At 38.6% G+C, this 27,324-nt stretch overlaps 1 protein-coding gene across 4 annotated transcripts in view; it reads left to right on the forward strand.

Moving 5' to 3' along the window:
- RPS6KA5 (ribosomal protein S6 kinase A5) overlaps window positions 1–27,324 on the forward strand; it is a 187,419-nt gene that overhangs the window by 88,781 nt on the left and 71,314 nt on the right. For 2 of the 4 annotated variants that reach the window (XM_030804007.1, XM_030804009.1), the window contains 2 exons: window positions 21,844–21,959; window positions 26,218–26,325. The exons of 1 other annotated variant lie outside the window; for it this stretch is intronic. In XM_030804007.1, the coding sequence (XP_030659867.1) occupies window positions 21,844–21,959; window positions 26,218–26,325 (224 nt within the window). The remainder of the gene's footprint in view (window positions 1–21,843; window positions 21,960–26,217; window positions 26,326–27,324) is intronic. One more of the 4 variants, XM_030804008.1, reaches the window with a different exon arrangement.

Here is a 27,324-nt window from a genome sequence, read left to right on the forward strand (position 1 = left end):
TTGAGCTAAAACCAAACAAAAATAAACTGAGATGGTTTTGGCATGACATTAAAAAGAAATGACTTCCAGATTTGTGTGGCATGTCACGTTGAGACTATATTTTAGATAGAAGATAAGAAAAGGGAGCTATCAAGAGAGATTTAGGTGGTCTAGAGAAGAAAGAGTGGGTAGAAATGAGAACAGAAGGTATGGGAGTTCATGGAAGTGAAGCATATCTGAAGGAAGAGGAAAATTTGTAGGAAAAAAAATAAAAAGAAGACCAAGTAACAGTGCAGAGAGAGAGAGAGAGAAAAAAAGAGAGAAGTGGTCTGAATCATAGGGGGCATGTGGGAATTAATAACAGCTCTTTGGAAGGTGCCACCATAAGAAGAAATATGAGTGAGAGAAATTCTTAAGTAGGAGAATTTGAAATAGAAAGCTTAGATGTCTAGAGGTCAGCCAGAGTATTACTGGAAATAAGTAGGTGTTTGGGTGTTTGGAGAGTGAAAGCAGAACAGAATCTTTCCTTGAAAGCAGGAGATGTAGGATTTCTGTTAACTCTGCGACTTCCCCTCCTACAAGCTGACTTCCATGCAATTGCACGAACAAGACATAGCCTTAAAATAAGCTTGCTAGCCCTTTCTGTGGTTATCCTTTTGCATCTTAAATGGAAAATGGGCTATTTAGGCTGTAGTTTTTAGTAATACTTTAAAGCTTATGTAACCCAATGTCTCTGTGAATTTCACTTTTTCCATCTGCTAATAAAAGTGTATGAACTGCAGAACAATGGAGAGATTTCTGGGTTCAACATTAAGTCAAATCAGATGTGCAAAGACGAGCAGCCTGAAACTGTGCAACAGTATGTACTTAGAAAGTCAGAATTTTGATTGAGAGCACATGCTGTTTTACCCTAGCGTTAATCCCATAAGGTACTAATTGTCAGAATGATATGAGTTGCTTAAGAATCTTGGAAATTTTGTAGAGATCTTCAGTTCAAATTGTCAGAATTAATTTACTGTTTTAAGAAACGAATTTACTGGTTTAAAGGCTATTTTTCTCTCCTCCATTCTCTACCTGCCTTTCCATATACATACAAACACACACACACACACACACACACACACACACACAGACACACACGGCTTGCTATTCTGAATCCAAGAAGGAAATGTTATTATTTCATAATAACAAAGTGAAATCTACTTGCTACTGTTAAATATCTGCATAAATTATGTGTCATTGAAATGAAATGTAAATTGTTTTCCTAATATGACAGATGTGTGACCTAAATTAAAGGGCTATTATTCTGCTAAAATAAAAAGATTGTTTTGGTTATTAACTGTGTGATCCTGAACAAGACACTAAGTTGTAAGCATGATCTGCAAGTTGCTAATATATCAGTTGTCTTTTTCTGCATAACTAACCCAAAATTCAGTGGGTTAACATAACCATTTTTGAGGGGCTCAATTTGGGCTGATCCATAGAGGCGGTTTTTGTGCTACTTTGCTGCCTTTGAAATACTCTTTTCCTTTTTGCCCTCTGCAAAGGGCATAAAGTTAAGTAATATGAGGACTGAAAAGTATTCATTGACTCAAGTAACAAGAGGTTATTTTTAGCTTTAGGTTATGGTGTTATCATGGAGGTGGAAGTTGTACTGTAGTATGTTAAGGAATGAATAGAGGCTGTAGTAGACAGAATAATGGCCTCCCAGAGATGCCCACATTCTAATCCCCCAGGACCTGTCAGTATGTTGAGCTACATGGTAAAGAAGAATTAAGATTACAGATGAAATTAAGATCACTAATTAGCTGACCTTAAAATTGGGAGATTATTCTGAATTATCTGAGTGGGGCCAATGTAACCACAAGGGTCCTTACACAATAGGAAGAGGGAGGGAGGGAGGAAAAAGGAGGGTGAGAGGGAGATGTGTCTACAGAGAAGGTCAGGTGATGCGATGTGAGAAGTGACTCAGCTGCCATAGCTGCCTTTTAGGATGAGGGAAGGGGCCACAAGCCAAGGAATGTGGGTGGCCTGTATCTAGAAGCTAGAAAAGGCCAGGAAACAGATTTTTCCCTGGAGCCCCAGAAGAAACGCAGTCCTGCTGACCCCTTGATTTTAGTCCAGTGATGTCCATGTCAGACTTCGAATGTACAAAATTATAAAATAATAAATTCATAGTGTTTATGCCACTAAGTCTGTGGTAACTTCCTATAGCAGCAATATGAAGGGAACAGTGGGTAAGGAGCATCAGCCACGTAGACCATGCTTTAAAGAAGTTTGGCAGTAAAAATAAAGAAGAAAGACAAGATGGGACACGTGGGATTTAGGGAGGATGGTAGTGTGTTTTAAAATGGGAGAAATTTTATGTTTTCGAATTTTCACATTATTTGTGTGATTTCTGTGTTATTTTTATGCTTCTTAGAGACACAGTATCAGAGTGCTTCATCTGGCATTCCAAATACCGGAACATAAAAGTCTTTAAAAGCAAGTTAATTGCACTTGAATAAAAACCAGATATCTCTGCAATTTTAAAACTTAGGATTGCACTGAAATATCAGTTATATAAGAAAATCTCTCTTTAGCTTAATGCTAAGTAATTAGACCCTGGTAGTACTTTATGGAAATATATGTTAAACATTCATAAGTCTTAAAATTATGACCACATTGAGTATGTAAGTCAGGGCACAATAAATTTGATTTTTATATTTAAGTCATTATAATTAAGCTTGACAGTATTTTTCAAGTCTATAAATTGTAATTGATGCCTGTAATTAATAATAGGAGCTATTAGTTATTATTTAACAAATGCCTACTATATGCCTGGCCCATAATCCTCAGTAGCTCATTTAATCCTCATGACAGTCTTATGTGGAAGTTACAATTATTTATATTAATATTTTGCAGTTATAGAATATTAGTCATCCTACATATAAAGAAGATCATTTAAGAAATACAAAGGAATTAAGAATTAATCATTTACATGACAGATTTCTTTTAATCAAGAAACATCATTGGCACAAGGATCATATAAGGTATTCCATTGTATGGACTGTAAGTCAATTTCAGTGGGATGATAAATGTTTTTTGGAAGAGTCACATTAATGAAATTTGCCTGGCAGCTTCTGAGAACATGTATTAGAGTTAGCCCTACCTATTTATTTTTAATTATTGTCATAAAGATGGAATATTGATAGTTTTCTTTTGTTCTTCAGTTGTAAACAGAATAAGTCTGAAGACTTATCCTGAATTTATCTCTTGGAAGAGCTCAGAACTTGAAACATGCCCATCAAGAAAGATGTTCCTACTGTTATTACCAGTTCCCTTTTGCTTTCTCTCTTCTTTTCTATTTCTTTCTACTCTTTATCAATGCTGAAACTTGAGGTGAAGAATCTACCTTAATACTCATGTGGCTACGGCAGTTAGTTACTGCAATATTACATGTTTATTCATTCCTTGCAACTAGTATTAGTGCCTTGTATTTGATAGGGCTAGACCCTGTGCCTGGCAGAGAGAAAATTGTCCTTGGACGTTAGTCTGCCTCTTTGGTGCCAGATCCCAACTTGACTTTCTGGCAGAATACATGTACATTAGCTTTTAGAATAAAATGTACAATATGTAAATAAAGAGGTATGACTCCGTTGGTACACTGTACTCTCTAAAGCTTAATTTTGTATGTGCCTACTATTTTAGAAGCTTTGGAGATATTTTTTATGTCTTTAGGAATTTTGTGTTCTTCCCCCTACTCAAACATCTCTTCATCTTCCTCTACTAACAGAAAGGGTTAGTATTCTATGAGTAACTGTGTGCATAAACTCCTGAAATGCTTTATTTATCCTTTCCTCTAAAGTAAAACTTCTGTTTTTGGAGGATGTTGCTTCTCTAGCAGCCCCTGTCACAGAAGACCATCTTCCTGTACTCAACAACATGATGATAGTTAAACATCATTTTAAAAAATCATTTCTCAACAGAGGCTTGTTTTTGAAAGAGCTTTTCTAAGCCACTTCCCTCAATTCTGTAGCTGATTGACTCCCAGCACACGTATGAGGTTTTCTAAGCCACTTCCCTCAATTCTGTAGCTGATTGACTCCCAGCACATGTATCTGCGTTTCCAGTGACATTCATCAGACTTAGTTTCCCTTTCCTCCAGTTTCCTCCCATCACTTTCTACAACTTTAGTACCAGTATTGATAACCAGTTCAATACCATGCCAAACCTCTTTCACTTCTTTTGCTTCATTTACAAGTATAGCTGCACATTAGGCCTTATCAGTCAAACCAGTTGCATCTCTTAAGACCTCAAAAGTCTTTAACCATAATCTTCCATCATTTTCCTTTCTCATACTCCCCAAGCATTTTTTAAAACCCCTCTGAGCCCTACCTTCTTTTGAGCCTTTCCTATTCTCCTACTTCCTTTGGGTTCCATCTGCACCCTTACTAACCTGGAATCTGCCTTGGCTGGTACACTGGCATTGCTTGCCCTCTTCACCTTCCTCCTTGCCTGACATTGCAGTCACTTTGATTACTCTCTAAACTTGTCTTCCCAATACTAGATTGCTAAGCTTTCCTCGTGTGTCAACAAAATGTGTCACCTGGGTCTGGCATGAAACTCATGCTGTCAGTCTCAGCAGAGCTTCACAGAAGGTTAGCAAGCATTTTACCCCTCTCTCGTGAACTGCATGTGAACTTTCTCAGCCTCTTATTACTTCTCAAACCCACAACCCCATTACTGTCTTCCTCTCTGTCTGAGATGATCAGGTCCAGTTGCTGCAAGCTCTCAAGTTTTCTTCCTTTCTCCTTTCTTCTGCACCTTAAAATCCTCTGTATCTTGGAAATGCATATCAGATTGGCAAAAATTTAAGGTATTTGATATGAGAACCCTTTTTTTTTTTTTTTTTTGAGACAGTGTCTCGCTCTGTCACTCAGGCTGTAGTGCCATGGTGTGATCTCAGCTCACTGCAATCTCCGCCTCCCGGGTTCAAGCGATTCTCCTGCCTCAGCCTCCCGAGTACCTGGGATTACAGGTGCCCGTCACCACGCCCAGCTAATTTTTGTATTTTTAGTAGAGACTGGGTTTCACCATGTTGGCCAGGCTGCTCTCGACCTGACCTCGTGATCTGCCCACCTTACAAAGTGCTGGAATTACAGGCATGAGTCACAGCACCCGGCCGATACGAGAACTTTTTAAGAGGTATTTACTCACTGTTGGTAGGTGATATAAATGGCTTCAGCCTTTTTGTGGAGGTACTTACCAAAAATTGGTAACAGTTACCAAAATTTAATATGTGTGTTTGTTGTGACTTGCCAATCCAAGTTCGTTTGTTTGTTTGTTTGTTGTGGTTTTTTTTTTGAGGGGGGGTTTTTGAGAGAGGGTCTCACTCTCTTGCCCAGGCTGGAGTGCAGTGGCACTATCATGGCTCACTGCAGCCTTGACTTCCTGGGCTCAAATGATCTTCCTGCCTCAGTCTCCCAAGTAGCTGGGCCTATAGGTGCACACCACCACTCCTGGCTGATTTTTTTCTGTGTTTTGCAGAGTCGTAGCCTCAGTATGTTGCCCAGGCTGGTTGTGAACTCCTGGGCTCAAGTGATCCTCCCATCTCAGTCTCCCAAAGTGCTGTGATTACAGGTGTGAGCCACCACGTGCAGCCTCAGCAATCAAATTTTAGGAATCCATCCTACCAATTTATACCTGCCCAAGTAGATAAAAAATATGTACAAGGTTGTTTCTTGTGGCACTATTATTAGAATGAGAATGTCAGTACAAACTAAGGTTATCTGTAGGCCAGCAAATCCTACACTTCTGTGCTCACAGTCAAAAAGGCATTTTAGATGAAGGTGGCAAATATTTTTATTGTAATATTTATGTTTTGTAGTACTTATTTGGTATCAGACACTACTCTTGGCATTTTTTTATATATTAGTTTTTTCAGTCTTTGAAAGCAACCCTTGAAGAGATAGATTATCATCCTTGTTTTATAGATGAGGTATCTGAGGCTCAGGGAGTAAAAAAAGGTGCCCAAGGCTACATAGCTGGTATGTGGAGGAGCCATGCTACTTGATTGCTGTACACAGCTTAGCCACATGTGTCGCCTTCTTTGTTTTATCAGGAGAAGCAGCATTATTTTTATTATCAGAAAATTAGAAACTGTGCTAATGTCTATTTTTTGACCCCTTTCAATCCTTTCCAGTCCATTTTTTACATTAATATTTAATTAGTCTTCTTACAACATAGCCGTGATTGGGTCACTCCACTGCTTGACGTCTTTCAGTGACTTCATTTACTTGAAGAGGATATATTCTAAAGTCCATTGTAAGGCTCTCAAAACAATCTGACCCCCAGCCTCAGCTTGTCTTTCCCTCCCTGTCTTCCACTACTGTGCTCTGATACCTGTGCACCAGCCGAACCAAATAATCTACTCCTCGGTGAACATGTGTTTTTCTCTATTTTACTTAAGTACTAACTTGGTTCAACTCTGGGTTTCTGGGTTTCAGTATATCCTAGCTGCAGGATCCTAGGCAAATCGCCTAATCTCTCTGATACTCTGCTATCCCATTTACCTGGAGTTGATTGGCTTAAATGGAATGATCTATGTGAAGTGTGTTGTATCGCCCCTGGCAGATAGTGATCCATGAGTGGTGGTGATATTAAAATAAAGCCTTGAAAAGTACAAGATGAAACTAGAACATCTTGTTATGCTAGAAAGTAAGAAAGTGCAATAAATTGGGGGCGAAGGGAAAGCTCTTCCTTATGGGAGAATGCCAACTAACATAGAGGAATGATGGAGTTGGAAAATCATCACTTGATGCTAAAATGAGTGGGTGACATGAGGAGGAGGAGATTTTTACATAGTCTCAATTCCTCTCCCTACAATTTACCAGTTAATTACAAAGGGAAACATAGTAACTTCATAGTGGAGAAACGTGGCAAACTCCACTTTAGTGACTCCACATTAATGATGTGATCAAAGTTAACACCAATGTTGGGTAAACTAACATCCATGCTTCCTGAGATGTCATAGTGAGGGTAACATCATTTTATTGCTATTCCTTCCAAGAGTGCATAACCTGCATCATGAGAAAACATAAGATAAAACCCAGATTCAGAGTTAGTCCACAAAATATCAGGTCTATCCTCTTCAAAGATATGAAGAAAGAAAGACCACGGATTCCAGACTAAACGAGATGTGATATGCATTGTATGAACTTGAACTAGAAACTGGACTGGGAAAAAGTGGCCACAAAGAGCATTATTGGGTAAATGGCAAAATTTGAATAGGGAGTGTAGATTAGGAAATGGTATTTTTATCATGGTTAATGGCTCTGATATTTACAATTATACTGTGGTTATATGCAGGAATGTCCTTGTTCTAGGAAATGTACACTGAAATATTTAGGAGTAGAGAAGCACAATATCTCCAACGTATTCTCAACTGGTTCAGGAAAAATATGCACATATATGAAAACAGAATGCTAAAGCAAATGAAACAAAATGTAAACAATTAGTGAATTTTCATAATGAGCATATAGGGATTCTTTGTACTGTTCTTACAATTTTGGAATTGTGCCAAAATTTTGTACTACATTAAAGGTACAGTACTTTTTTCAAGAAAACAGCCCAGGATTCACACTGCACTCCAGCCTGGGCAACAGAGCAAGACCCTATCTCAAAAAAAAGAAGAAAATCTAGGCCAGGCGTGGTGGCTCACTCCTGTAATCGCAGCCCTTTGGGAGGCCAAGGAGGGCAGATCATCTGAGGTCAGGAGTTGGAGACCAGCCAGGCTAACATGGTGAAACCCCATCTCTACTAAAAGTACACTCCAGCCTGGGCAAGAGAGTGAGACCCTGTCTCAAAAAAAAATTGTTTTTTATAAAAAAAAAAAACCCTTAGGAAAAAATTCTTTAATAGGGCTTCATTTAGGAGCCACTGTGTACTTCCTAGAATAAAGATAATAAGATGTTTCATGCAGGCTTCATAATGTAAGCCTGTGGAACACAAGGGGAGAGTATAATTTTTCCAAAACAGTATAATCTGTTTTTATAGCTTTCTGCTGCTCTTGGTCCAAAACCATAATATAGCGTATCAAGAGAGATGTATTGATCATATGCATTGTCCTTTATATGTATTATTTCTAACAACTGAACATTTAATGATATTTGGTCTGCAGATACTTTGAGGTTCTAATCTCTGGCAAGAACCATGAATGTAGCTCTTCTATGTTGCCAAATTCAGATCCTCTGCCTTAACAGCCAGGTGGGTTAAAATGATAACCTCTTAGGAAAAATTAAGGAACTTTTTGCTAGGTTGTAGATATTCCTCCATTCAAGGTACAGTACTTTTTTTGAGAAAACAGCCCAGGGTTCACTACTACAAGATGTAAATTGCTGTCCTTAAGTTTTGTGCCATAAAATCTACGAGCAGTAATTTTAGCTTTTCAGTCTAAAAAAAGATTTAAACTCATTGTTTATTGTAACCATTAAAAAAAAAAAAACTCAGTAGACATAGAATGTCTACTTTTGATTACTGTGACATTCAGATGAGCCCTCCAAAATTTAACCGGAAAAAGCATGTAAGACAGCAAAACTGTATGATAAGATATATAGAATTATTTGTTCTAAGTCATTTAAATATTTGGAAGCTGTCTTCCAAAGAATAGTTGATCTTAAGGCAGTTTTTCTGACAAAAATTATCAAGTCCAACTGCCTGATGAGGCTGCTCCTCATAGGCAGCAGGAAAGCCAAGTCGGGAAGGGGAAAAGAGCAGCTCTAAGATAACGTCTAAACCCACTGTCTTCAGAGTCAGACACGTTCATCATCCTTACTCTCCCCCTTCATAAGATGTACAACTCTGGAAAATTTACTTAACCACTCTCAGTTTTACTTTTCTCTGGAGATTCCTATTTTCTCTGGGGATTATGCTGTTATTTTAATAGTACCTACTTTATAGCATTATTTATTGGGATCAGACTCATCATATCTAACTAGAACAGGCATGAAAGAAGTGCCTAAAATCTGTAGTTGCTATTATTCTTTGTCTCGTCTCAGAAGCAGTGGGCTGTGTTCAGATACAAATTTTTAAGGAGGGCCACCCAAGTTCTTGTTTTACATCCAGATTTTTATCTGTTGGGAGCCCTTTCCCACTTCCCCTGACTATCTGGGGTTATTACGCTACTACTGTACAAACGTCAGTAGCCAGGAGTGTGTATGAACAATACCACTTAGCTCATTTTCATTGTATGTCCACAGAGGCAAAAAACTGAAGGAGTATCAATAAAAATTGAGCAATCTCATGCTATTTTCTGATAGTTTTCTTATAATAAAGGGAAGAAAAACTATTGGGTTTAAAAATTCAGGAATGCTCAAGCTTACAATTTGTTGTGGAAGAAATGGCAGAGACTTGAGAAGGAATTTTCAGAAATCTAATGGATCATAATTTTGGCAGAAAAGTTATTCAGGGTAGATAAGCTGGCATGGATCAAGAGTCCACCAGGTAGATTGGACCATAAATTCTAGCAGTAGACAGTTTTCAAGTGCTTTATTCTACCTGAGCTCTTTAATGTGTATTTTATATGGGGAAATGTAATTTATGCCCAGTTGAAAAGGGGCTGGGGATCTAAAAGGTCTGGAGGTTTTCCTTAGGCTATAAAGCTGAGAAGACTCCTCCTTTCAGATGTCAGTGAGGATTTGGGTGGTCACGATATCACTGACCACTCTGATGCCACTGCTAACTCCAGCCCAGAATCCGCCACATTCCTTTTCAGAGAGTAACAATTTGAAAATTCAACTCAAATTTAACAATATCCTTGATAGTCTTTTACATATTTTGTCTTATTTGTTGTTTCGCTGCATGGCTAAGTTGTTTTTACTTTCAGGGGCAAGCCCGAGCCCTATCCTAACAGAGTTGATCTCTTGATAAACAAAGAGGCATAAAGACATCAGAGATGCAGTTTTAGTACATTCTCGGTAGCCAGAGCTCTTGTTGAAATGAAAATCCCTTGCTCCGTCTGACTTTTCTTAAGCTCTGAACCCCACTGGTCCAAATGTGAATACAAATAATATCTAGGATAGTTATGCCAAGCACGGGTAAAATTCAGAGAGAACTAATCCAAACGCTGAGAGGGAGTGTGGCACTGGTGGGGATGCTGGGTGTGATCAAGTTGGTGGTGTGGGCTCTCAGTGCAGAGCTATGGCACCTGTTCTCAGAGGTTTCCCATGTGCTGTCAGTACTTGCTGGTTTGTTTGTAAATAAACTTGATAGGAACCTTTCCATTCAAATTTATAATGCTGTCTTTAAGGTGATGTTCCTTAAATTTTTGGCTAACAACTCTTTGGCAAATCTCACAAAAGCTGTGGATTCTCTCTTCTCAGAAGAATGCATGTAGGCCACATATACCCAAACCGTTTACATAATTTCAAGGAATTAGCATGAAGCACTTTCATGATGGTTCATGGAAGCTTCTCTTAATGCTCTACAACTGGCCACAAGATGGTGGTGGTGATGACTACCATTTATTTAGCTTGTACTATTAGTCAGGCACTCTTCATTCTTCATATCCAAAATGAACTCTGGATAGCCCCTTCCAAACCTGTTCTTCCCCCATCTTTACTCGTCTCAGGTAACACCCACTCCATCTCTTTAGTTGCTCAGTTATGCTGAGTCCTTATCACTACTACTGTTGTCACCTTCCTCCTAGCCAGTCATCTCTTGCCTTATTACCTTATTTATTATTGCAAGTGATCTCCCTACTTCTACCCTTTCTATTCTCAATACAGTAGCCAGAGTCATTGCTCCTATTAAAATGAAAGTCATATCACACTACTATCCTACTTAGAACTCTGCAGAGTCTTCCCATTTCATTCACAGTAAAAGATGATGGCCAGGGCCCCTGCACTGCACAGCCGCAAGGGCAACTGTTCACATAGATCACAGTATGTTGTGCAGTAGATGATATACACAACAGCTCCAGTAAAGGTCCATAAGCCCTGTACAATCTGCCCCACCCCCCAATTCAGTTACTTCTGTGACTTTGACTCTCCTACTGCTTTTCCCTCATTCATTCTATTCTAGCCACTTGATCTCCTTTCTGACCGTCAAATAACACCAGGACTGCTCTGCATCAGGATCTTTGTACTGGATGTTACTTCTTTTTGGAACAGTCTTTCGTCAAATATGTGCTCAGCTCATGTTCTTGCCCTTTTAAAGTCATTGCTCAAAAGTCACCTCGCTGAGGTCTATACTGACCATCCTTATTTAAACACAATCCTCATCTCTACCCTGGCACTCCCTAGACCTTTGTATCTATGCTACTTTTTCCATAATAATCATGACCTTCCAACTTATTAATAATATCTAATTTACTTATTTTTTTCCTGAATGGAATGCAAGCTTCACTAGGATCCTCACTGGAATGCAAGCTTCACTAAGTTGGAGATTTTTGTCTGTTTTGTTCAGTGCTGTGTGTGCAGTGCCTGGAAGAGTGGCTGATACATAATAAGAGCTCAGATATCTGTTGAATAAAATGAACAAACCTTAGGAAGATATATTCTTTTAAAACACAGATTTAGATTCAGAGAGATTAAACATCTTGCTCAAAGTCACACAATTGATAAAAGGTATAGCTAAGATTTTTGGACTTTCTGACACCAAAGATGTGCTTAACTACTGCATCAGTCTTCCTTTCTAAAGATAAAAATATTCCTTTCTAAGGATATGCAAAATCAGAGATCAAAATGTAGTCCAGAAGTAGGAGTCTTATTCTGTAGATTATAATGTGTTGCTAAGAGAAATGAAAGAAAACTGATTATTGGAGATACACCATATTTATGGGTAAGAAAGTGCAATATTTAAAAAATGTCTGTTCTCCTAAGTTGAACTATGGATGCAAAATTGTCCAAATAAAAATCCAAGCAGACTTTTTTGTAGAGATTGGCAAACTGTAAAATTCCTATGCAAATATAAAGGAACTCAAATAGCCCCATCTAGTTCTTTATTCATTATTATTATTATTATCTTGAGACAGAGTTTCGCTCTGTTGCCCAGGCTGGAGTGCAGTAGCACAGTCATGGTTCACTGCAGCCTTGACCTCTTGGGCTCAAGCGATCCTCCTGGCTCAGTCTCCTGAGTAACTGGAACTACATGCCTGGCTATTTTTATTTTTTTTCTAGAGATGAGGTCTGGCTGTGTTGCCTGGGTTTGTCTCAAACTGCTGGCCTCAAGCTATCCTCCTACCTCGGCCTTTCCAAGTGCTGAGATTTCATGCATGAGTCACCACACCTGACCTAAAACTAAGGGTGCTTTTGGAAAAAGTAAAAAAAAAAAAAAAAAAAAAAAAAAACAAAGGAAATGTTGGTGGTAAGCAATTGAAGAGGAAGCCAGTAGCTCCATTAGAGCAACAAGCTTAACTGTGTCGTATGTGGACAACTAAGAAGGGTCCTCCTGGGGTCAGAACAAACTTTAAACACTGTCCTCAAAAGCTACTCCTGCAAATGGGCCTGAATTTGTTGGACGAGACCATGGAGTAATTTATGCTCCAGAGCATTATCGAAAACAATAGAGCGACCAGCCAGCAATTAGTGGGTCCTAACAGCTGGGTGTAATACCAGCAAGAGGCAGACAGCCTAACAGATCAGGGAAAGAAAGTGCAAAGAGAGCCCTGCTAGAACCATTGTTCAAATGCCCAAGGCTCTGCTCTCTGAGGAGCAACATTGGAGGCTTCACACTGCAGATAAAATACTTTACTAAAATAGTCAAGCCAAGTTATTAAATAAAGAAAAAATAACTATAAAAACAGGCTGGGTGCAGTGGCTCATGCTAGTAATCCCAGCACTTTGGGAGGCCATGGGAGGCAGATCACTAGAGGCCAGCAGTTTGAGAGCAGCCTGGCTAACGTGACGAAACCCTGTCTCTACTAAAAATACAAAAATTAACCAGGCGTGGTGTCGCGCACCTGTAGTTCCAGCTACTCAGAAGACTGAGGCACAAGAATCGCTTGAACCCAGGAAGCGGAGGTTGCAGTGAGCCGAGTTTGTGCCATTGTACTTCAGCGTGGGTGACAGAGTGAGACTCTGTCTCAAAAAAACAAAACAAAACAAAAAACACTGAAACAAAACACCAGGGGTGGGGATGGAAGTAGGGGTTGGAATCAGATTATAACTCAAATTCACTGGGAAAAAAGAAAACAGAAAAATGGTAAGTAGGAAGGCTAATTATAACAAACTACAAGTATGTATTTGCCCTTCTATCTTGTCTCAGCTTCTTTGAAAGACAAAATTATATAAAGTTATAGTAATGTTAGGTTTTCAACATATATAGTTGTACTGTGTATTACAGTAATAGCACAAAAGGGGAAGAGAATATAGCTATATAGAATTAATGTTTCTATATATAACCAGAAGTTGGTGTATATCCAAAGCTGTTATGATAAGTTAATATTGTATGGCAAGTTGCAGAGCAACCACTAAGAAAATAAGTAAGAAAAAAAAAGTAAAGCGAGAAAGTATTAAAGGAATTAAAATGTTACACTAGAAAATATTCAGTTAACAAAATAGGAGTAAAGAAAGACTAGACTGGAGGAACAAAAAAGATATGAGATCTATAGAAAACAAAAAAATTGCAGACATTATGTTAATAACAATAAATGTGAATGGATTAAACATTTTAATCAAAAGGCAGAGATTGTCAGACTGGGGGAGATCTCACTATGTGCTGTTTACAAAAGATACACTATCAAAGATACAAATAGATTAAAGGGAAAAATGATTAAAAAGATAAACTATGGAAACAGCAACCACAACAAAGCTGGAGTGGTTATGCTAATATCAGACAAAACAGATATTTTTAAATGCTAGTAGAAATTTAAAAGGACACTTCATAATGATAAAAAAAAGGCCAATCCATGAAGATATAACAATTGTAAATATATATCATTATCTCTCATTATCTGCAGGGAATTGGTTCCAGGACACCCTATGGATAAAAAAAAAAACTTTAGATGTTCAAGTTTGTTATATTAAATGGGATAATATTTGCATATAACTTATATACATCCCCTTGTATACTTTGTCATCTCTGTATTACTTCTGATACTTAATACAATGTAAATGGTATATAAACAGTTGTTAAATGTTTTTTTCTTTGCATTATTTTCTATTATTGTATTGTTATATTTCTGAATATTTTTGACCCATAGTTGGTTGAATCTGTGAATGCAGAACCCACAGAGATCGAGGGCCTAACAACATAGAGCCTAATGTGGATGTACCTAACAACATAGATCCAAAATACATAAAGCAAAAACTGAAAGAAATGGAGGAAGAAATAGACAATTCAGCAATAATATCCCATTCTCAATAATGCAAAAAGACTCAGCAAGGAAATAGAAGACCCGAACAACACAATAAACCACCTAGACATAATAGACATCTATAGAACTCTAAATAGCAATTGCAGGATACATATACAGATGGAACATTCTCTAGGGTAGATCATATGCCAGCCCATTTTTAAAGAACTTAATTAATTTTAAAACATTAAAATCATAAAAATTATGTGTCCTCTCCACAATGGAATGAGAAAAGAGATCAATAACAAAAAGAAATTTGGGGTATTCACAACCATATGAAGCAGCGTACTCCTAAATATCCAACGTGTCAAAGATGAAATAAGAGAAATCAAAAAATACTTTTTGACAGCCTGGGCAACAGATTGAGACCCCGTCTCCACAAAAAAATAATTTTAGCCAGGCATGGTGGCACACACCTGTAATCCTAGCTACTCAGGAAAATTTCTTGAGCTCAGAAGTTAGAAGCTGCAGTAAGCTATGATCACACCACTGCACTGCAGCCTGGGTGTCAGAGTGAGACCTTGTCTCGAGGTTTAAAAAAAATTTTTTTTTTTGATAACAGACAATGAAGACATTACATACTAAAACTTACAGAATGAAGCTAAAGCAGTGCTTGGTGGGACATTTATAGCTGTAATCGCTGAAATTAAAAAAGCAAGAAACATTTGAAATCAGTAACCCAGTCTTCCACCTTAAGATTCATAAAAAGAAGAGCAAACTAAACTGAAAGCAACCAGAAAGGAGGGACATAACAAAGATTAGAAATTAGTCAAATATGGAATATGAAAACAAGAAAATCAATGAAACCAAAAGATTATTCTTTTGAGAAGATCAACAAATTGACAAACCTTGGGTAGACTGACCAGGAAAAAAGAAGACTCAAATTGGTAAAATCAAGAATGAAAGAAAGGACATTACTATTGACCTTACAGAATTAGAAAGGATCATCATGAACAACTGTATACCAACATACAGTTTTGTAATTTATGTTATTTCATGTTGGATAACTTATATGAAATAAAGACATTCCAAGAAAGACACAAACTACTAGAACTTACTCAAGAAATACAACTTCTGAATAGACAAGTAAAGAAATTGAACTATTACTACTGTTACCACCACCACTACTACCCACAGGCCGGGTGCCGTGGCTCACGCCTGCAATCCCAGCACTTGGGGAGACTGAGGCAGTTGGATCACTTGAGGTCAGGAGTTCAAGACCAGCTTGGCTAACATGGTGAAATCTCCTCTCTACTAAAAATACAAAAATTAACTGGGCGTGGTGATGGGCACCTGTAAGCCCAGCTACTTGGGATGCCAAGGCAGGAGAATCACTTGAACCCAGGAGGCGGAGGTTTCAGTGAGCCAAGATCATGCCACTGCACTCCAGTCTGGGTGACAGAGGGAGACTTTCTCTCAAAACAAAATGAAACAAAAAACAAACAAAACTACACACAAAGAAAAGCCCAGCCCCAGATGGCTTCACTAGTAAATGTTACCAAACATTTAAAGAAGAATTACCAGTTCTTCACAAACTCTTCCAAAACACAGAAGAGAAAGAAACACTAACTTATCTTATGAGGCCAGTATTATGCCAATACCAACTCCAGATAAAAACATCACAAAAATATTGGGGGAACCTGTCCCCAGTATTTCAACGTAGGTTCTTTCTATTTTCCATAAGTGTCAACTGGCTGAGAAATAAAAAGAAAGAGTACAAAGAGAGGAATTTTACAGCCGGGCCTCCGGGGGTGACATCACATATCAGTAGGACCGTGATGCCCACCTGAGCCTTAAAGCCAGCAAGTTTTTTTTTTTTTTTTTTTTTTTCGAGACGGAGTCTCGCTCTGTCGCCCAGGCTGGAGTGCAGTGGCGCAATCTCGGCTCACTGCAAGCTCCGCCTCCCGGGTTCACGCCATTCTCCTGCCTCAGCCTCTCCGAGTAGCTGGGACTACAGGCGCCCGCCACCATGCCCGGCTAATTTTTTTGTATTTTTAGTAGAGACGGGGTTTCACCGTGGTCTCGATCTCCTGACCTCGTGATCTGCCCGCCTCGGCCTCCCAAAGTGCTGGGATTACAAGCGTGAGCCACCGCGCCTGGCAAAGCCAGCAAGTTTTATTAAGGATTTCAAAAGGGGAGGGGGTGCAAGAAGAGGGAGTAGGTCACAAAGATCACATGCTTCAAAGGGCAAAAAGGAGAACAAAGATCACATGCTTTTGAGGAAACAGGATAAGGGCAAAATCAGAACTACTGATAAGGGTCTATGTTCAGCTGTGCACTTATTGTCTTGATAAACATCTTAAACAAAAGAAAACAGGGTTTGAGAGCAGAGAACCGGTGAGACCACAGATTTACCAGGGTGGAGTTTCCCAATCCTAGTATGCCTGAGGGTACTGCAGGAGACCAGGGCGTATTTCAGTCCTTATCTCAACTACATAAGACAGACACTCCCAGAGCAGCCATTTATAGACCTCGCCCCAGGAATGCATTCCTTTCCCGGGGTATTAATTACTAATATTCCTTGCTAGGAAAATAATTTAGTGATATCTTCCCTACTTGCATGTCCATTTATAGGCTCTCTGCAAGAAGAAAAATACGGCTCTATTTTGCCCGACCCTGCAGGCAGTCAGACCTTATGGTTGTCTTCCCTTGTTCCTTGAAAATCACTGTTATTCGGTTCTTTTTCAAGGTGCACTGATTTCATATTGTTCAAACACACATGTTTTACAATCAATTTGTACAGTTAACACAAATATCATAGTGGTCCTGAGGTGAGGTACATCCTCACCTTACAAAGATAACAGGATTAAGAGATTAAAGTAAGACAGGCATAAGAAATTATAAGAGTATTATTTGGGAACTGATACATGTCCATGAAATCTTCACAATTTATGTTCAGAGATTGAAGTAAAGACAGGCATAAGAAATTATAAAAGTATTATTTGGGAACTGATACATGTCCATATTAAAATGAAATCTTCACAATTTATGTTCCTCTGCCGTGGCTCCAGCTGGTCCTTCCATTCGGGGTCCCTGACTTCTCGCAACATCTCTCCCTTTCTTTTTATATAAATGTGCCATGGTGCTGAAGTCTTGTTTGTTTTCTCGGTTTTGACGCAGGATTCTTTGACTGGGCCGGCACACTAAAAACAAGCCGATTAAACAAAGAAACATAATTCCAAAATTTACTACAATGGAGCTCCCAATAGACTTAATCCAAGTCATGGGGTTTAGTCCAGAAAGACTTTGTGCCACCTGATCTAACGCCTCAGCTCCAGGCACAATGGATAAATGAGCTTGAGAGGCTTCAAAAATTTGTTTCTTTAATTTAGTTATGTCCAAAGATAAATTATCTTCCCTACCCAGAAGGTGTCCTTTGACCATTTCCCATGAATGATCAGTCTTGTTGTAGGAATATGGTGTGATACAGAAATTAGAAGTATTCCAATCACACTGCATTTGCATGTGATATTCAAGACTCATTAGCCGATCCCCAAGCCAAATAATAGACTGTCTTAAATCATTAATTTGATTAGCTAATTTTTGATCAGTGCCTTGTTGAGAATTCCACATTTGGGTAGAATTGACTTGCCAATCATTAACAAAATGAGCCATTTGAATAGATTGATGTAATGCCATTCCGGCAGTGGTGGCCTGTGCAATGACTGTAATTAGGCCCATGATCACAGTGATTAAAGTGAAAACAAATCTCTTATATCTTTTGAGAATTCATTGTAACACTTCATTAATTCAATGTACTGAGGGGGAAGATTCCCAAGGTCTGGGTAAAGTTACCGATAACCAGATTCCTTCTTCTACTCGAACCAACATTATACTTTTCCTGGAGTCAAAACGGGAGTTAACACAAGCGTATAAATGACAGGTAATGCATTGGATAGTTTGATTGTCCAAATTTTGATATTTCCCACTAAAAACATGTAAGGAGGCTTAACACAACTCTGTATAGGAAGAGTCAGGTTGGAGGTAAACAAAGCATAATGTTTGAATGTACGTTGATACTGAGGGAGAGGAGTGGCAGTGGCAATGCCCGATGTTCCCCGTCGTAAAGAAGCAATCCAAAGTGCCCGGGGATGCCAAAGAGGTAGAGGGGCATACCTGGGTTGAGAAGAATTATCATAATGCCAATTGAAGTCCCATAAAGGGGGATCGGCATCAAAAAGAGGAAAAGGGTTCAAAGGGGATTTATCTTGGTGTTCAGAATCATGGATTTGAGGGGCGGTAGTGGGGACAACAGACAGAAAAGTTTCCCCTTCCCATACTCGCAGTGTGGACATGGCAATAGCCAATTTCCAAAGGTCTGAGTGTTCTGGGCTCAGAATGGGGAATATCATACAAGGCCTCTGGGGGTAATGCCCTTATCTTCCTATGTTAAGGGAAAGAAAGAGCGGAACCTTCTATGCAAAATAGGATGATGATCCTCATCATCCCAGTAAGAAATAAAATAAGTAGCCTCCAGACATTCCCTTCTGCCAGAGGAGCAATTGTTTTTTAAATAGCCCTTTGGTGCCCAGTCTATTATTAAACCATATGACTCATTTTTTAATACTACTGCATGTGAGTTAACACAATCTTCCCAAATTAAAGTTTTAGATTGGCCCTCAAAATTTTTAGGACATGGTTTTCCTACAGGTTTTTTGTTTTTTTGTTGTTGAGATGGAGTCTCACTCTGTCGCCCAGGCTGGAGTGCAGTGGCACAATCTCGGCTCACTGCAAGCTCCGCCTCCCAGGTTCACACCATTCTCCTGCCTCAGCCTCCCGAGTAGCTGGGACTACAGGCGCCTGCCACCATGCCTGGCTAATTTTGTTTTGTATTTTTGGTAGAGACAGGGTTTCACCATGTTAGCCAGGATGATCTCGATCTCCTGACCTTGTGACCTGCCTGCCTTAGCCTCGCAAAGTGCTGGGATTACAGGTGTGAGCCACCACGCCCGGCCTTCCTACAAGTTTATATTGAAAGTATGGGGTATCAACTACAGACCATTATCTCTCTCTCTCTCTCTCTCTCTCTCTCTCTCTTTTTTGAATCTGAGTCTCTCTCTGTGGCCCAGGCTGAAGGCTGGAGTACAGTGGAGTGATCTCAGCCAACTGCAACCTCTGCCTCCCGGTTCAAGCAATTCTCCTGCCTCAGCCTCCCGAGTAGCTGGGATTACAAGTGTGCACCACTACACCTGGCTAATTTTGTATTTTTAGTAGACACGGGGTTTCACCATGTTGGCCAGGCTAGTCTCAAACTCCTGACCTCAAGTGATCTGCCTGCCTCAGCCTCCCAAAGTGCTGGAATTACAGGCATGAGACACCATGGCAGGCCCAGATCGTTGTCTCTTATGAATATAAATGCAAAATTCTCAACAACATTCGATCAAACCAAATCCAGTAACAAATAAAAATAATTATATTCCATGGCCAAGTGGAATCTATCCCAGTAGTGCAAGATTGGTTTACCAACCAAAAGTCAATCAATTTAATATATCATATCAACCGAATAAAGAACACAAAGCATATGATCCTCTCAATAGATGTAGAAAAACAGTATTTGCCAAAATTCAACTCCTTCATGATAACGCTCAACAAAGTAGGAATGGATGTGAACTTCTTAACCTGACAAAAGTATCTATGGAAAAACCAAGAGCCAACATAATGCTTAATGGTTAAAGTCTGAATGCTTTCCCCCTAATATCAGGAACGTGGACAGAAAATCCACTTTCCCACTTTATTCAACATTGTAGGCAAGAAAAGGAACAAAAGGCCTTCAGATTGGAAAGGAAGAAGAAAAACTCTTATCTAAAGATGACATCTTATAAATAGAAAATCCTAAGGAATCTACTCAGAATCTACTCGAACTAATATATAAGTTCAGCAGAATTGCAGTATGTAAGATCAACATACAAAAATCAATTATATTTCTATACATTTGGAATAAACAATCTGAAAATGAAGTTAAAACCATTTACTTTAGGATCAACAGGAATAAAATATTTGGGAATAAATTTAACAAAAGAAGTACAAAAACATATACTCTGAAAACTACAAAACATTGTTGAAAGAATGAAAGAAGACCTAAATAAATGGAAAGACATCCCCCATCTTCGTGGATTCAAGGCAGCTATGCTCACCACTACATCACCCATGCATTCCCAAGTTCATAGAGTCTGCTGTTCAACTTACAAAGTATACAACCCATAACTGCCCCCTCAAAATTAAATAACTTATTTTATGATGTCAGGTCTTTATCTTGGGCTGTCAAGTCAATCCATCCCAAAAGTAGGAAGTGGGTCACTTGATACTTTAGGTATGTCTCCTTAGATTTATAGTTACTTTTTCGCAATCTCCCAGTAAATGGAAAATAAAGCACTATTTTTTTTTTTTGAGACGGAGTCTCACTCTGTCGCCCAGGCTGGAGTGCAGTGGCGCGATCTCGGCTCGCTGCAACCTCCGCCTCCCAGTTCCTGCCATTCTCTTGCCTCAGCCTCCCGAGTAGCTGGGACTACAGGCAACCGCCACCACGCCCGATTAATTTTTGTATTTTTAGTAGAGATAGGGTTTCACCGTGTTAGCCAGGATGGTCTCGATCTCCTGACCTTGTGATCCACCTGCCTCGGCCTCCCAAAGTGCTGGGATTACAGGCGTGAGCCACTGCGCCTGGCTCAGTGGTTTCTGATGAAACTATAATTTAAAGCTTTTTTGCAACATTTATTTGGTAAAAAGTTTATTCTATAGGATTTTGAGCAGTTTCTAATATTAATTTGTATAGTTGTTACCTAATATAATGAATGATAAATAAGTTCTGTGTTTATGAAGAAATATCTTATTAGAGCCATGTATCAACATAACTATTTTGGTTTTTTAAAAAATTAATCAGCTCCCCTATTTATGTCTTAATGTAGCCTTTTGGTCACCTATTTCATTATCCCCCTTGGGATAAATAGAGAAAATTGAAAGGGAAATGGGAATCTTCTACTTTTAGAATCTTTGATTTGACCAAGTTGTAATACTTATACTATTGGGCTAAATAAAAGGGTATCTATTACCTAATATAAATTTTTGGAAGTGCATGTAGACAATTCTGGAAAACAGGGAATCTGTTTACAGGTGACTGGCAATTATTACAAATGAAAGGATGAGACTTTGTGTTTTGTTTTGGTTTTGGTTATTGAGGTGGCTGATGTTTTGGTACTCCAGAGTAGGTTAAGTGTGCATTATATGGTGATGGCAGAGGTTTCTGATATGCTGTATTTGAGAAAACATGTTTAAATATATGCAGATTTTAGTAATAGTTTTAACGGCAATACTCTTTGCAAACTCATTTGATTATATTTAAGGTAATCATTATTTTGTGAAACTATTGCTATCTGAATCTAGAAATCTATCTACATGAAACTGTATGCTAAATTGTATATAGCAAAATATTAAAATCAGTGCCTTATGGTGAATCCAAAGTGATTAAAAGGAAACACTGCTTTTCATTTATGAATACATGTTTAAGAAAGAAAAATGTATTTCATTTTTAGATTATATAAATGGTGGTGAACTTTTTACTCATCTTTCGCAAAGAGAGCGTTTCACAGAGCACGAGGTGCAGATTTATGTTGGAGAGATTGTGCTTGCCCTCGAACATCTCCACAAGGTAAGACACATCATTTTTCAAGTTTCTTTTCTGAAGTCTGTTAACTAAGGTAATAATGGAGCTAGAAGAGCTAATGTTTTTACATGTTATTGTCTTAGTGGACATTATGAAAGCAGACTTACAGAACGTTACCAATTTTCTCAATTTCATAATTCCGTTTGAAAAAATCTACTTTCCAATTGTACTTGCTATGATAGAGATTAAAAAGAACCTAAGCAGATTTTGGCTTTTATCATGAAAAATCCTAATGCTTATTTGTTACAAAGTATCATTATAATAAAAGCTTTTAATTATTAAAATAACCAATAAAATGAAACCATCAGTCATAATACGTATTTCCTTCATTGTAATTTACTGCACTGCAGACTCTGCCTGTACATCTTCAGGGTGTGTCCTGATGAGGTTGGAGAATAAGAGTTATTTCCCATTCTTGCACTCTGGCTCTCTTTTCCATTTGTTTTGTCCCTGACACCGTCTCTTGCTTCCACCCCCTCTCTCCTCCATTGTCCCCAGGTAGGATGAACTCTTACTAAAAAACTTTAAATGGAATTCATGTCTGTGACCCTATGCAAACTGTAACAATCAGTTTAAACTTTAAGAAATGTTAGTGCAGATAACCATTAATCTTGAGCCAAGAAATTTTGACTCAGTTTTTTGTTTTACTTAATGAGGAAACATTGTAGAAGCAGTCATTATGTAGACTGGGCTTGTGTTTTTCCTCAGAGACGGAAAGTACTCAAGTAATTTTTAAATTAGGATAATTCAGGTACATCATGAAGCCACCCTTCCTTGTCATGTTGTATTCAGGTCCTACACTAGTTTAAGATAGAGATTGAAATGCTGATTGTGGAGCATAGAAAAGAAAGGAGAGAATTGAAGGGAAAAGGAAGGATGAAGGATGACATTTCTAAAGGGGCAAGCAGCAGGGTGGAGGTAACAGATGGGTGAGGCTGTGAGAATAAATTATGGTAAGATGTAAGAAAAAAAGAGATCAGGAAAAGGGCAGATCTAGCCCAGAGCAGAAATAAGACCTGCCAGGTGAAGGGAGATGGCTCAAGGGTAGGAATCTTAGGGAGACTGAATGAAAAATGTATGAGAACAAGGAGGGAAAGAAACCTTTGGCAATGGGGGGTTGAGGGGCAGGGCTGCAGCACAATGGAGAAGAAGGGGAGCGAGGTGCAGTCAAGTAGGCACTCAAACTGAGGTAGCAGAACAGACACTTGGATTTGTTTTGATAGAATTACTGATACGGTAACAAGCTTCAAGATGATTTTTGTGGGATATAGGATAGTTAAGACATTTTCTTACCAGAAACTATTGGACCCAGGAATATGCTGCAAAGAAAGACCTTTGAAATTTATGATTTAGGGCAATTAGTTTATAATATAAAAATGATGGTAGAAATCATCATAAATATGAGTAAGAAATGAAATGAATAGCTCTAGTGAGTAAGCTAGGAAGTCCAGTGTAGTGGTGCAATCTCGGCTCACTGCAGCCTCCACCTTCCCAGGCTCAGGTGATCATCTCATGTCAACCTCCCGAGTAGCTGGGACCACAGGCACGTGCCACCACACCCGGCTAATTTTTGTATTTTTTATAGAGATGAGGTTTTGCCATATTGCCTAGGTTGGTGTTGAACTAGACTCAAGCAATCTGCCCGCCTCAGCCTCCCAAATTACAGGCATGGGCCACTGTGCTTGTCCGAAAATCCAGTTTTTAATTTATGTGAAACTTGCTCGTTATCAAACACAGAAGTAAATAAAACTATGAATATTGGATATAACTGTAATTGATATGGAATGAGAGTAATAATAGCAAACGAAATCTCGGTTAACCTTCTCTTAATCTTACTACCCTAAAAAGATACAGATAAATATAACGCAAAGCCAGCAATGTTAATCTTGATAAAGCTACTAACATTGGGTTTCACAGGAAGAGGCAAAAATGGATGTTTACTTGCAAGTGATGAGGTGACGCAGATAGTAAATTATTTGTTTCTAAAATCTTTTCCAAAGAGGTTGTTTTTTAGGAAAAAGCATCTCCTGGTTGTTAGATGCATATAATGCTCCAAGTCAATGTCTGTTCAATATAAGCTTTAGACATTTTCCTTCCTGTCTGTCTTGTAGAACACTGGGGCTCTTAAAGGAAAATTGCCTAGTACTTGTGTTGTGTTGTGTTGTGTTGTGTTGTGTTGTGTTGTTACAGGGTCTCACTCCGTTGCCCAGGCTGGAGTGCAGTGGCACGATTACAACTCACCGCAGCCTCAACCTGCTTGGCTGAGGTGATCCTCCTACCTCAGCCTCTTGAGTAGCTGGGACAACAGGCGTGCGCCACCACACCTGGCTAATTTTTGTATTTTTTGTAGAGACAGGGTTTTGCCATGTTGCCCAGGCTAGTTTCAAACTCCTGAGCTCAAGTGATCCTCCCATCTTGGCTTCCCAAACTGCTGGAATTACAGGCATGGGCCACCCACACTTGTCCCTTTTTTGTTCTGTTCTTTAAAAAAAAAAAAAAATAGAGACATAGGGTCTAAGAATAGACATAAGGTCTCGCTCTGTTGCCCAGGCTGGAATGCTATCATAGGTCGCTGTGGCCTCAAACACCCTGAGCTCAAGTGATCCTCCTGCCTCAGCTTCCCAAGTAGCTCTAGGACTACATGTGTGCCGCCACACCCAGCTAATTTTTTTTTTTTTTTTTGAGATGGAGTTTTGCTCCTGTTGCCCAGGCTGGAGTGCAGTGGCACAATCTCAGCTCACCATAACCTCCACCTCCCGGATTCAAGTGATTCTCCTGCCTCAGCCTCCCAAGTAGCTGGGATTACAGGCATGTGCCACCATGCCTGGCTAATTTTGTATTTTTAGAGTCGGGGTTTCTCCATGTTGGTCAGGCTGGTCTTGAACTCTCGACCTCAGGTGATCTGCCCACCTCGCCCTCCCAAAATGTTGGGATTACAGGCGTGAGCCACCACTCCTGGCCCAGCTAATTTTTAAAATTTTTTGTAGAGATGGATCTCACTGTGTTGCCCAGGCTGGTCTTGAACTCCTGGATTCAAGTGACCCTCCTGCCTCAGCCTTCCAAAGTACTAGGGTTACAGGCATGAGCCACTGTGCCTGGCCCCTAGTGTTTTTCTGTATGCAATTTTGATTTCCATTTTAAGAGATTATTAAGAACTTTCTCATATTCTTAGCATTGAGGAAAACAATATTTCTAAGTTTAGAAACGTTTAATTCAGGCTGACATAACTGAAAACATGAAACAATTCATGCAGATCAAGCACCTCTTATATGAGTTGGATAGATTTATTTGTTATATAGCTGAAGTGTTTTGCTATAGAACTTACAAAAAAATAAGTTTTATAAATGCAAAGTAAAACAGAGGGATCTATAACTGTTACTTAATTGGTTTTCTTTGCTTATTTAGAACTAAAGTTTGAGCCTAGTGCAGTGGCTCACACCTGTAATCCCAGCTACTCTGGAGGCTGAGGTGGGAGGATGGCTTTAGCCCGAAGTTTGAAGTTGCAGTGAGCTAGGACCACGCCACTGCACTGCAGCCTGAGTGACAGAGTGAGACCCTATCTCAAAAAAACAGCAAAAACAACAACAACAAAAAACAACTAAAGTTTGAGTAAAATTAACCTATGATCTTCATAGGTTTAAGAGCCTGTTAATCAACAATTCTTTATGAATTTCCTATTTTATACATGGTGTGCTGCACAAATACCTATAAATACATAAAAAGTGAAAAACAGAGTTAGAGTATAGATATATAAAGACAAATAGGAAATAGCTAGAAAATATCAGTCATGTATAGGTAAGTACAATGTAAATACAGGTGTTGTAGGATGAAAAACAAGGAAATGACAGGGGATCTGGTTAGTCAGGAAAGTCTTCTGAAGCCATCAGGAAGTGATGGACAAGAATTGGCTACGAAGGCACCTGAAGGTCATCTAGAGTGAGAGTGAACTAGGAAGAATAGAGACATGAAGAAGCATGAGTCAACAGGGAGGCCCTAAAGAAGCTGACCCAACAAGGTAGACCCTGTGCACAAGGAAAACAAAGACATGGTTGGAGAGGTCCAGGGAATGCAGCAGATAAAAGAATTTCCATTTGCCCTGACCAATCACCAAGAGCCATTACAGGATATTGAGGAGGGAAATGCCTTTAAAAAAAATAAAAAAATAAAAAGGTAGACAAGAAAGACTGCCCTAATTCATTTTTTTGTAAATTATTTTAAAATTTATATTTCTTTGTTTTTGCAGTTGGGGATTATATATCGTGACATTAAGCTTGAGAATATTCTACTTGATTCTAATGGCCATGTGGTGCTTACAGATTTTGGTCTGAGTAAGGAGTTTGTGGCTGATGAAGTGAGTATGATATTTTAATTTGAAGTTAGTAATAACAGAATGTAAACAAGGATGAAAACTTAGCTGTAGAATAAACATTTAGCAGAAAACTGCCATATGAATTCTGAACTTTTGTGCAGGTTTGTCCATGGAAAATGTAGAGATTTTTAGTTTAAAATTAGTATGGAGCCGTCCTGTTAAAATTGTGGTAAACCTTGATGGGTATATCAGAATTCCTATTTATTTAAAAAAGAAAAAAGACACTATGCATTTAACTTTCCCCATAAAATATGTAAAATATAACTGAAAAATTAAATAACTCTTTTGGCCCTTCAGAATTATGGCTTCGATAGTGGCCAATAAAGAATCATAAAGCAAAGTACATACAGTTTACATTGTGATAACAAAGTGGGACATGCTATGAAGGCCCTTTGAATTTGCTTCACAAGAATGACAGAGATCTACTAGACCCAATTTTTAAATAATATTGCTGGTTTTTGCTCAACATGGATTAAAATATGGTGGCTAATGTGCAGATTTTACATTTGGAGGACTTTAATTTTCAGTATTAATTAGAATTTGTTTAATATTACAAATGCATTTAATGACACTTAAAATTGTACATCTATTAGTTGTGATTAAATACTCTTTATGTAATGGTTGTAATAGAAGTTACATTTATTTCTGCACTACTAGTTAGATAACCAAGTAAATTTGAATGTCCATTTCATTTCTATCTAGGAAATTGTTGGTCTAGAATATGGAATCATGGTAAAATTTTTGTAGTGAAGGACTTTGTTGTTATAAAATACATCATTCTTGGATTCCAAATTAGGTATATCTATTTCTGATTGGTTTTTGGAGTATTGCTAAAGCAATCCTAGGTGAGTGAGATAAGTGCTGAAATTATAAAAATTAAAGATCCTAATTTTTTAATCACATCTATATTCATTCAGTTTACTTATAAAATAAATATTTACTGATCACCTTTACTATGCTGAGTACTGGACAATACAATAA

Source organism: Nomascus leucogenys, chromosome 22a (genome assembly GCF_006542625.1).
Source record: "Nomascus leucogenys isolate Asia chromosome 22a, Asia_NLE_v1, whole genome shotgun sequence".
NCBI lineage: Eukaryota > Metazoa > Chordata > Mammalia > Primates > Hylobatidae > Nomascus > Nomascus leucogenys.